The following is a 12335-nucleotide window of genomic DNA, read 5'->3' on the forward strand; positions in this document are numbered from 1 at the left end:
ATACCATGTTGGAATAACCCACCAGACTTCTTAGTTTAATGTCCTCACTTCTCATTAGTTTATACTTGAAGTATTCGGTTGACATTTGTTACTGAATAATAATTAGAAAATGGATATTTTATCTGTAATTATTAACATATGCTACATGCTGACACTAGGAACATCTAGGTTTCATGAAGAGAGTGGTTTGGGCTAATGGAATGGATTCCACTGTTACGTGTACATTATGAGAATCAAATTTTCTTGAACTTATCCTATTACACAGTGATGTGTGTATGTGCACACCCCCCCCACGACATTCAAAGAGTCATTTCCTGTAAGGAATAATTTCTGCCATCCATAAATAGTTACCTAAACTATTATAAATACTAGAAAAAATTCCTCTGTGAAGGTTTCTCTAGTAAATGCAAATGAAGAATTTAATCCCTTAACAGCTCAGAGAGTAATTTTCTATATTACAGGGAAGAAAGGAGCAAACGGCTCTGAAGTTTCTGTCATGACATGAAATGCTTCAGCCTATTCTGTTTTATCTTCCTGATACTCAAACAATTCTAAGAATGTATTCTTCCTTTAACTCATGAAGTATTTCACCTATTAAAATTAATTCCTCTTCTTAAGAAGTTGCTTTTAAAAACGGAATTATGGTTTTATTTCATTATCTTGGTGTTTTCATGCTTTTTTAAAAAGGGCAATTTGAGGTCATTTGTCACTATTTGGGATACCAGGGAAAATCAAATTAGACTAAAATACCTAATATTCTCCTGTGGTTAGCCATTCTTTTGGTGATAACTTGAAAGTCAAAAGAACTTTTTTTTTTTTTTTAAAGATTTTATCTATTTATTTGACAGAGACAGCCAGCGAGAGAGGGAACACAAGCAGGGGGAGTGGGAGAGGAAGAAGCAGGCTCCCAGCGGAGGAGCCCGATGTGGGGCTCGATCCCAGAACGCCGGGATCACGCCCTGCGCAGAAGGCAGATGCTTAACGACTGAGCCACCCAGGCGCCCCAAAAGAACTATTTTTAAATGAAATACTATGGTTTATGAATATCTCCATCCACATTCACCTGTGTCACAAAGCTTATAGTGAAAATGAAACCCACAACTGGAAAAGGAAATAAACCTAGTAAAGTGAAGTGTTTTTCCTTTAGGAAAAAAAATACCATCAGGAACTTTATAGTGCCTTGGAAACAAGCCATCAAATACAGTCCTGTTGGATGAATGGCTGTCCTATCTGAAATAACACAGTTTCCAATATGTGTGGAAATATATGTGAATCTCTAATTTATTTCCAATAAATAGGAGTGATTTCTATCAGAAGTTTATTGTGAGTATAGCCATTTTAATAACCAAAAATAGAAGACTTCCCATTTGTCAAGTAAACGAAATGAGAACACACAACCATTAACCTTCCTGCTTTTGTTAAGAAGGTATTTCCCCTATCGGTCTGTTTTCCAGTATTTCTAATGAGATCTTTTTTACACGCTATGATCCAAACCCGACACAGTCGACAGATTATTAACTAGGAATTAACACTCACATAACAAGCCTCCCAACAACTGAAAGGACTACGGTGTACTCCAGGTGCACCTCTAAATCGGTCAGTTCTCTCCTGCAAACACCCCTCATTTCGCGCGCTCATCCTTCAGGCCCCGTTATCGCTTGCCAATATTCCTCTGGTGTATCTCCCCACCTCAGCCTCCTCCTGCCCACCCTCCGCACCTCCGACAGAGGGACTTCACTACAACACAAGCCAGACCATGCCTTCCCCTGGTGACAGGCGCCTAGACCGCAAGCTCCAGGTGACGGGTACTAGAACCCACTTTCCTTTTTCCACACACACAAAGAGAGTTTAAAGAACAAAATCAGATCATGTCCCTCTTCTGCCTAGAATCCTCTTCTGCTGTGCAGCTCTAGGACCAGCCCCCCAACTCCTCCTTCATCCAGCCCCCCCGTTCACTGTGCTCCAGCCCCACTGGCCGGCCTGCTCTCCAGCTCCACCGGGGCCTTCGTGACTGCCGCCTCCCCAGCCTGGGACACCCTCCCTCCACATCTTCTTGTCACTCAGGTTTCACCTCAAATGCCACCCTAACTTTCTTCCTCACCAATTCGACATTACTGCTAGATTTTCTTAGTGTGACTAAGAGGATGATCGCTTCTGATATATTATTTATATTTTGTCTTACCTGTTCATTTCTTTTACTACAGTTAAGCTCCATAAAACCAGGAGCCTTTGTTTCACATAGTACCGTATGCCCAGTGCCCAGAACAGCGACCAGCAGGCAGTAGGGGCCCAGTAAATACTGGTTAAATCACTGATTACTGCACGCCCTGTATTCCCATCTAGGTATCTGGTACGGGGCTTGTCATGGAACTGGCATCTCTTGAAACAATGAAAATTCATGACTTTTGACCATCCTGAGATCAAGTCTAAGTCTTCGGTGTGGCATGTAGGACCCTTCTTGTCTTAGACCCTATCCATCTCTACTTTTCCTCCTCCTCCTCCCATTTCATTCTCTAGAAATACTCCATTTCCTGCTGTTACCTGAATGTACCATGTTATTTCACGTTGCCATGTCTTTCCACATGCTGTCCTTCTCCCCGCAATGTCCCAGTTGCCACGAAGCCTGTCCTTTACCACCACAACCTCAACGTACAGTTGATCAGTCTCTCCTGAGTTTTCACAAAGCCCCGGACATGGCTGTTATGAAGCTTCTCACATGGAAATGTAATGCCTTTTTTTTTTTTTTTTTTTTTTTACCTTCTCTGTCTTCCTTAATAGACAATACACTCCCTGAGAGTCGGGATCACCATGCCTTATTCATCTTTCAAGCACCTAACTCAATGCCTGGCACGTAGGAAAATCTCAATATTTGTTGAATTATCTAAACTTAAGCCATACTAGCCATACATTTAAAAAAATGCCAAAATGCCTTCATCTCAAACTCTGGTTACTGTTAAAAATGTAAAAAATACACTGTCAACTTCATAAGAACATGAGAATTCAACTAACTAAAATAATGAGATCTAGTAACATTCACTTGGTTAACCGTGAAAAAAATATTTTCCTAATACTTACCAAAGCATTAAAGCACATATGACAGAACTATAGCAATTATAGTTTAAAAAAAAAAAGTATAATAATCTTAAGGAAAAAAAAACATCAAGAAAACTAATACTTACTTATTTTTGGTCAGTCATTAGCTTGGAATCTGGCTTACTTCTCACAGGCCTTTCCAAAAGTCATAATACTAGTAGTTCCAACGTCTTTTTAAAAGGTTTCACGTAACCAACTGCTAACACAGCTGGCCTGAGGTTTTAATCCCAATCATAGCACCAATCACATTAACCCAAACACAAAGCAAAAAGAGAAGGAAAAACAAAAGCGGTCCTTCAAAGAAGAGACAGCGCCAGAGAAGATGCTCGCCATCCCCAGAGAAGCGTCTGTACATCGACCGAAATCACACTCTGCAACACAAAATGCTCATTCGAAACACTCAAGACTATTTTTAACCTGTAGGTCATTTCCTTAATCCAGCAACTTTTTTTTTTAATAAGCAGATTTGACAATTTCATTTAAAACAACACAACAGGTTAAAAATACTGGCAACAAATCAAATAATTAATGTATCAGATGAAAACTCTTCCGGAAGAAAAGCGAGGGATGTAACGGAGAGCTAAAAAGAGCCCAGATTGGCCATGCACCAGCCCGCGTTTCTCCCCACCTCAGGCAGCTGGCTGCTAGCATTGTCTAGAGAAGCCTCCAAACTTGGGGTCTCATCTCTGATTTGAAGCACTTCTTCTGTTGAGACGCTGCCCATGGAATCTTGAGACTGAAGAAGTAGATCGGGATGGTCCGGCATCGTTTCGTCCGCAGGGCCATCACTATTCAACTAAGAGGAGAAAGAGTAAAGTACGGAATTCATTCATGAGTCAGTGATGGTCACAAAGGCCACAAGAAACAGATTCTATGTCATCAGATATTCTGGGAGCTTCGTTAGAGTTTCTTTGACTTCCTAAAACGACCTTTGCCCCCCATTCTGTCCACCACGGAGTCGGCGCTGTTGATACAAGCAGCTACCCCAGCTCGACAGCATCCGTCCATACAGGTTCAATTTCACCGAACAAAAACTACCAACGTGGAGGAGCGCCACGTAACTGTGTTCATCCTGAACGGAGACTCATATTTTTAGCCATATATTTTATTTTTTAAATTAACATATACTGTATTATTAGTTTCAGAGGTGGCCTCGCCATCACTGGGAGTCTAGGAGGAAACAGCCTGAGCTGCTAAGGGGTGCGCAGCGGCCACGTAAACGGAACACTCCGTTAGCAATGCAATTTTGCATTTTCATTTCAGTGCGTGTGTTTTACCCAAAGTGAAATGAGAAAATCGGAAAAATCAAGAAACAGTAATTACTAAGTTGGAAGTTAAGAGGAAAGCGAGACCAACTGTCGCTGTCTAGGAAGGTAACTGTTTACCATCTGCGTGCGTGAGAGTATCTGGCTTGCTGTGAGCGCGGCTTCTTCTTCTGAAGACTCGTCCGTATCCTCCTGGTTGGTCAGGTTCAGGCTGGGGGTGCTGCTGGAGCACTGGTACTCCTGGAGGGAGGGAGTGTCCCCTTTGTCAATACTGTCCAGTGAGCGCCTGCGGACTCCCCAGTTGAAATTGTCCATACTTTCACCCTGGAAAAGTAAGACATGATTTCTAAGCCCTCAGATACATGTGTATATGGTAAACATAATACACCAGGAAAACATATACCAAGATGAACAATACTTAATGCATCATCATAAGCAGAGTTTCAATCAGCCCTTCAATTTCTTGAAACTTTTAAAACATCATTAAATATTTATACTTAAAGAGATCAAAAGAGTTGGTTGATCCTGTTTTAACTGAATAGTTTTCTTAACTTTCTATCTTGTATGACTGGGGACCAACTAAACCTACTATCTAGGCCATTTCTATTGTAACGCACAAACACAAATGAGACCACGAAGAAGACAAATACATCACAAATGACAACACATTGAACAGTCCACAACACCAGGCTGCAACTTACCTGCAGTTCCTGGTTAGCAAAAAGGAAAACACACAGAATTAGAAAGAACGAAGACAAACATTTAAATATACACTACACTTTGGGGGAAAACTCTGTGATTTCTCAAACCCAAAGACTGATTCAAGCTCTGGATTAAGCTCTGATTAGGAAGCCAACATGTGATTCAAATTACTGTTTTATGCAAGATGTATTATGAAGAAGTCGGAGACAGACACTTAAAACAACATTTCTAAGATACACTTTGGCAACACGAACTTTAAGAAAATCTTCAAAATTTACATGGATTTAGTACTTGATACGATGTAAAACTGACTTAAAATACCCACATTCAGTTGACAACATACAGGGTCACAATTATTTTAGCCTGCAGGATGGTTCTGGCTAAACCCATTTTTGCTATAAAACAGTGTAAAGTCGAGATCAAAGCTATCAAAACATAACCTTTGACAACTTCAAAAGGTCAAGAGGAAATAGGGTAGATTTCAATTTCACGCCACTTAGGATTTATGTAAGTTATGTTTCTGTTACTCTAAACTGACCCTCCTTTTGCAAGGATATAATTCTTATATTCTCTCTTAAGCCCTGATATGACAAATTACAATGAGCTGGCCTGCAAAACAGGATTTGTGTTCCTTTACTCAAGAGGGACTGTCCAGAGTAGAGGTTTTCAATTTTTTTTTTTAATAAAGCAAAGGAATACTTATTTCAAATGAGATTTAAAATGGAAGTCAGCTGTGCAAAACTGATGAACAAAACCCAAGCTGTTTTGGTTGAAAAAAGGTAGCCAGGAGTTCTGCCCATTTGGTCCTGAGATCTCTCCCTGTTTCTTAGGCTATTAGAAGCCCTGCAGGTCAAAGTCTGAAAAGCTATCTTCCTACAAGAGATTTCAGAGCACAGAGTAATGGCAACCCCCTACTGGGGTTGTTGTCTGAATGAATGAATGAATATTCATGGAGAACTTTCAAGGTTGGGGGCTATTTTAGAAGTTTAATTAACTGTTCCATTTGTTTTGTTGCAAAGTGTTTCCTATGACCACGTTTTAAGCAAGACTATATTAGGGTTTTTTTTTTTTAATTAAGATTTTATTTATTTGTCAGAACAGCGAGCGTGCACAAGCAGGGGGAGTGGCAGGCAGAGGGAGAAACAGGCTCCCTGCTGAGTAGGGAGCCTGACACGGGACTCGATCCCACAACCCTGGGATCATGACATAAGCCGAAGGCAGACTCTTAACCGACTGAGCTACCCAGGCGTCCAAAGATTATATTTAAGTTTTAAAAAAAACTCTATTATTTGATTTGCCTGATTATGAGGTGTAAATTAACACCACCCTCCCCAAATCACTGACTTGAATTAAAGAAAAACCTACATTAAGCATCTTTAATTTGACTAAGGTTCTATTCAAAAGCCATATTTATTGGGGTGCCTGGGTGGCGCAGTTGGTTAAGGATCAGGCTCTTGACTTCGGCTCAGGCCATGGCCTTAGGACTATAAGATCAAGCCTGCGTTGGGCTCCGTGCTGGGTGTGGAGCTTGCTTAGGATTCTCTCTCTCCTCCCCCCCCCCCCACTCTCCCTCTCAAAAAAAAAAAAAAAAAAAAAAAGTCATATGTATTACTACTGACATGTTAGGGTATGGGATAAACTTGAAAGCATTTATAGAGTTCTTTAAAAGCAAACAAAATAAATAACCTTAGCATTACAAACGTGTCAAGAGCCTGTTTGCCTTTAGAAATTTTAAACTCAAAGGAGAAAAGCCAGTAACTACAAAAGAACTGAGAAGTTTCTCATGCCCTTCACGCAGGACAGCAGGCCTCCGGAATCCACCACACTTTCCTGCCTGATTATTCAAGCCAGTCCTATTTCCTACAACATGTTTTTCAAATTGGGGATTTTAGAGGGTGATGACCTGCCATTGTGGAAAAAAAACTAAAGAGGATAGGAAATATCAGTGTGCATAATAGAATGAGGCAGCGTATTCTTTTTTTTTAAAGTAAGCTCTATGCCCAGTGTGGGGCCCAAACTCATGACCCCAAGGTCGAGCTGCACACTCCACTGACTGAGTCAGCCAGGTGCCCAAAGCTGAATTTCTTGAAACTTTAAAATTTTTTAAAGATTTATTTATTTTATTTGAGAGACAGAAAGAGAGAGAGTGCACGCTCGAGCAGGAGGAAGGGTGGAGGGAGAGAATCTGCAAGCAGACTCCCCACTGAGTGTGGAGCCTCAAAGGGAGCTCCATCCCAGGACCCATCAGATCATGACCTGAGCCAAAACCAAGAGTCGGAGGCTTAACTGACTGAGCCACCCCAGCGCCCCGAAACTTTAATTTTAAAGGTATGTGTATTTAGATACTTTAACTATGGATTACAGTTAAAAAAAAAAAAAAGGTTCAAAAGCCGCCGCCCTACGAGGTGCTGAATAATACCTGTTTGGGGCTCCCGTGAACCTGGGTCTTTGGAAATATGGCAATGGTGAGCCACTCCACGGGAGCCTGTACAGCCTCCAAGCTAGTGCAAAGGCATCTGGTTTGACCCCGAGCCACCATGTGCATATCCTCCTCCACGCAGGGGAGGCTGAAGCACAGAGGAGGACCTCCCTAAACTGGTCTCCTCTCAGCAGCTAAAGGTGTGACATGGCACAGGCCACTGCGTTTCATTCCCCCTCACCTGTTAGAGCCAAAGGAAACATCCCTTCAAGAGGGTTAAGGAATGCATACAAGTTATATGAGTGACTATAAATTCTTTGGAGAAAGATATCTCAACTGACATGTATGGATACTAGACGACAAGGCATTCTGGGCTTCTTGAAATTTTAGAATGCACATTTTTTTAAACCTATGTGACATAAACGTTTCAGGTTTCGGAGTTGCAAGTTTAGGGGACTGAGCTACAGGAATAGGTCCCTAACTAGCTTAACACGATTGGGGCAATCCTATTCTCTTTGCCACAGCGATCGTTTCAGAAATTGGCAAATGTCCCAGCGTGGACCAATAATAGGACGGGAAGTGTGCTAAAACCGTTCAGGAGAGCAACTTCTTCACTTGGCTTCTTCAGTACAAGGGCATCTCTGAAGTGACCCTCACTTGCTTTGGACACTGCCACATGTGGACATAACCGTCTGGCAGAGACTCGCAGAGAATAATCAGAGACCTCACTGAGCCGCGTGCAAATATGCTCTAACTCTGGACTGTCTCAGTTCTGTAAGCTAATAAATCCACCTTCTGAGTCAGATTTTCCATTTCGAAATCACCTGACCTGACACACAACTATCAATTTAATCGCAACTGAATCAATTTAGAGGAGAAAGCCCTCTGGTGCTAAATAAAATGAGTCATTTAAAAATGGGAGCTGCAACATCATGAAGGAAATGGTGAGGCTGTCACAGGTAGAGAGCTGAAGGCTTCGTAATCATGGAAGCCCATTTAATTTGACTCAATTTAGTGTAAGAGTTTGTACTTACACTTTAAAATGGTGTTTGATAAATTTTAATTTTTTTTTTTTAACCATTTTGCTGCATATTAACTTGTTTGGCTCATACAAAACATTTCTGTCTAAGCATGCCCTAAATTAAAGACCTACTTTGGAAGAAACCCATTTTTCACTTTTTATTTTCTGGAGAAAAATTAAGGATTAGGTTTCCTCTTTCCTCTTTTGTTTTAGACTACTTCTGCTGCTAATTGTACTAGTTATGTTTGTTTCAATTTAGATTTTTACTTTCTAATATTATGTATGTACGTATATATGTATTCAAGTTTTTATTTAAATTCTAGTTAGTTAACATATGGTGTAATATTAGTTTCAGGAGTAGAATTTAGTGAGTCATCACTTCCATACCATACCCAGTGCTCATCACAAGTGCCCTCCTTAATCCCCATCACCTGTTTAACTGGATTTTTACCTTCTTGACCTTTCATTGACCTTAACAAGTAAAGATCCTATGGTCAAATCCTTAATTCTCATACACTTGCAACTGTAAACTATAAATATGATAACAGAGAGCCCACATCCTTACCTCTGCATCTTCCAATTCAACATCTAAAAAGTCAAAATCCTTAAAAACGCCAAACTGTTGTTCACTGCTGTTATCTTCCACGGCTACCTCTTCCTCCTGAATTATGTCTTCTGTTGCAGAAATTAGACTGGTCTGTTGGTCACCGACTTCCAAATCCTCATTAGAAGAAAATACAACCTGACACCCGGCCAAAAAAAAAAAAAAAAAAAAAAAAGCCACCATCAGCTTTGTCACTGCGTCTGAGGCATTGGTTGCCCGAGAAGCCACCAAAGGCCTCCTCAATGAATTCAGAGCTTTAATCTGGTTTTCATGCTAATGTCTACCTGGCTGAATACTTAATTCCCATAACTGCCAGGTGCCAGAGACAAGTAATATCTTTTTCATTCTCTGTTAATGCTGTAAAGTAAAGCAAGTTAGAAAAGGCAAGCAAGGAGACAGAGTAATTTCCATTTCTTCATGGAACAATAGGATTTTTACACATGCCGTCATGATTACTCACTGATGGATTCTTTGGAAGGCCAGATTCTGGACCACAGAGGGAAAGCACATTCATTAGCTTTTCTCTTGTTCTTCGCTAAGGAAAACAAAATTCAAATGTTAGGATTGCCGATACATAAGACAAAGTCTCAAGCTGTCATATATACAACAAAATTGACTCTTCTATAAATATTCACTTTTGGTGTTTTTTTTTTTTATGTACCTGTGATAACTGTGGCCTTTTCCAACTAACAGGAACCAAGGCATTAGAATTAGAACCAGAAGAAGTGGAGGAAGTACTCCTAGTCACGGCAATAACTTTCGGTTTCCCATTTCTCCCAGTGGCGCTATGCTGATCACCATATTTATTTCCAATAATTGGTGTCTGCATAGAAACAAAAATGACAGTGTCTGACTCAGATATTTCAGCATGAAAGGATTAGTAGTGTATCTATGAGGACATTTTCTTTTTATAAACAACCAAAAACAGTAAAAGGTGAAAGATTACTTAGCATGAAGTAGAGGTTACAAAAATCAAAGGTAATGTCTTTTTTTAATTTTTAATTTTTTAAAGTTTATTTATTTAAGTCATCTCTACACCCAACGTGGGGCTCAAAAATCATGGCCCCGAGACAAAGAGCTGCATGCTTCTCTGACTGATCCAGCCAGGCCACCTATGATGTCTTTTAAAAAATTTTTATTTTATAAAATATTGGATTTATTTACTTAGAACAAGTGAGAGACAGTGAGCATGAGCAGGGGGAGGGGCAAAGAGAGAGGGAGAAGCAGACTCTCGGCTGAGCAGGGAGCCCGACACAGGGCTCCATCCCAGGACCCAGGGATCACGACTGAGCCAAAAGCAGATGCTTAACCAACTGAGCCACCCAGGTGCCCCTTGATGTCTTTTTTTTTTTTTTTTTTTAAATCAGGAGACTTCATTTTATTGAAAATGACTCTCTGAGAAGATTATCTGAGAACTTATTCCTATTTTAAATAGAGATCTGCTTTCTTTAAAAATCACCACCTCCACATCTCCCCCATGATTATAGAATATATCCTCTTTGAAAGCTCAGAAAATATCAAAATGATTTTTAAAAAATCACCTGTAATCTTATCACTCAGATTTAACATCTATTAACATTTTGGTGTTTTTTCCATGCGTATTGTTATATGTGCTTCAATAATGTGCTTTTGCAAATATTCAAGCTAAGCAACAACTCCAAAGAGGAAGATATCTATGTAGCTTTTTACTACAAACCGGGTGTATAACATTTCCAAATTTACATCAGTAAAAATTCTATGATTATCGAAAACTCATTATTCATTCTGGCTTTGTGAAGTGTCTTGAATTTACATTTGAAAATAACACTTAAGGTCTTTGCATGTCATACAAGTCCCTTTATGACGTGGTTCCTGCTTATCTCCCTGACATCAACAACTTCCGCCTGAACTTCAACTTCACGCTCCAGCAAAAGTGAACTTGCTATTGTGTTCCAAACACAGTACGTTCTTATGGACCCGTAGTCTGGCACGTGCTGCCCTCTTTGCATGGAATATTCACCAGCCAACCAAACCCATGATCATCTTGTAATGGGGACTCCAGACTTCCAAGGAGGCCTTCCCTGATACCACACACCTGGGTAATTCTACGTGGACATTTGCCAGGTGTTGGTGTTCTGTTTATGTGGCTGTCTTCCCTATTACATGTGAGCCCCTGGAGCCTGTGTGATTCATCTCTGCTCCTTCACTCTATCTCCACTGCCTACACATAGCAGGTACTTAGGAATTCTGGATGAGACGAATTGAAATTAAGCATATCAAGTGTTTTGAGAATTCTTTCCACTGCTTTAGACATGATAATTAGGAACAGGAAAGCCCGGTTTCTCCATCATATCCTATGCTATGTACTCCGTGACAGAATTCTGGTATTAACTAAAAATTAGCAATAAACATAGTTTCATTCTATCTAAAAAACATAACCCATAAAGCTCGGGATAAATTCTGATACCAAGGCTAAGCAGCAAAAAAGTTTTTTAATCTATGTGACCTTGATCGATACACAAGTGATCAGATCTTCCATATTTATGGTTCTCAACTTCCTTACACTACTTGTTCAGTAACTGCCTTCTTGAAAAATTCCTTCTTTGGCTTCTAAAAGATGATTTTAATGGCACCAAGGCCAATAAGAATGGGTTCAGGTGCCGGAAAAAAAAAATTGCAGGTTCCCAACAAGGGTCAAAAATTTTTATGTGAGATTTGTGTTAAATATGTGACATAATAAAGGGCCAAGTTCCCTTCTGCACTGGGGCCCTGCGTCTCTCTTTAAAGTACTGGGCTTCTCAAGTCTTAGTTTATTTTGGTTTTATTTTTCCTTTCACAATTTTAACTGTCCATTTACAAAACACTAAAGACCTCACATTGTTACTTCCACCCACGTTTTCCTCTAAAACTTCAGATCTTAAACTCTAATTGCCTCCTAGGCCGCTCCACTGGTATGAGTCTTAGTGTCAGAGTGAGTACACCCGGACTGACCTCGTCGCCCTCCCCTTCCTGCTAGGACCTGTTCTCCTTGCCTTCTCATTCTCTCCGAAAGGTACCAACATTCATCTAGCTCTCAAAGCAACACTCCTTGATGCCTCTTTCTCACTTAGTACCTCCTCTCCTTCCCAAGAAATCCTATGACTTCCTTGGGTCCTTCATTTCCTCTGCAATTGCTGAAAGACAGTCCAACATTATCTTTCAATTATTCTAACAGATTCCTTATTGACTTCCCTCTCCTCCACTCTGGTCTAT

The 12335-nt window shown here is 40.3% G+C and overlaps 1 protein-coding gene across 7 annotated transcripts in view; it reads right to left on the reverse strand.

Annotated features, from left to right (window-relative positions):
• Positions 1 to 12335, reverse strand: part of FRYL (FRY like transcription coactivator) — a 247256-nt gene that overhangs the window by 21873 nt on the left and 213048 nt on the right. For all 7 annotated transcript variants that reach the window (XM_057309789.1, XM_057309790.1, XM_057309788.1 and 4 more), the window contains 5 exons: positions 9766 to 9927; positions 9565 to 9639; positions 9066 to 9242; positions 4479 to 4682; positions 3722 to 3889 (listed from right to left, as the gene is read on the reverse strand). In XM_057309789.1, the coding sequence (XP_057165772.1) occupies positions 3722 to 3889; positions 4479 to 4682; positions 9066 to 9242; positions 9565 to 9639; positions 9766 to 9927 (786 nt within the window). The remainder of the gene's footprint in view (positions 1 to 3721; positions 3890 to 4478; positions 4683 to 9065; positions 9243 to 9564; positions 9640 to 9765; positions 9928 to 12335) is intronic.

Source organism: Ursus arctos, unplaced genomic scaffold, assembly GCF_023065955.2.
Source record: "Ursus arctos isolate Adak ecotype North America unplaced genomic scaffold, UrsArc2.0 scaffold_9, whole genome shotgun sequence".
Classification (NCBI taxonomy): domain Eukaryota; kingdom Metazoa; phylum Chordata; class Mammalia; order Carnivora; family Ursidae; genus Ursus; species Ursus arctos.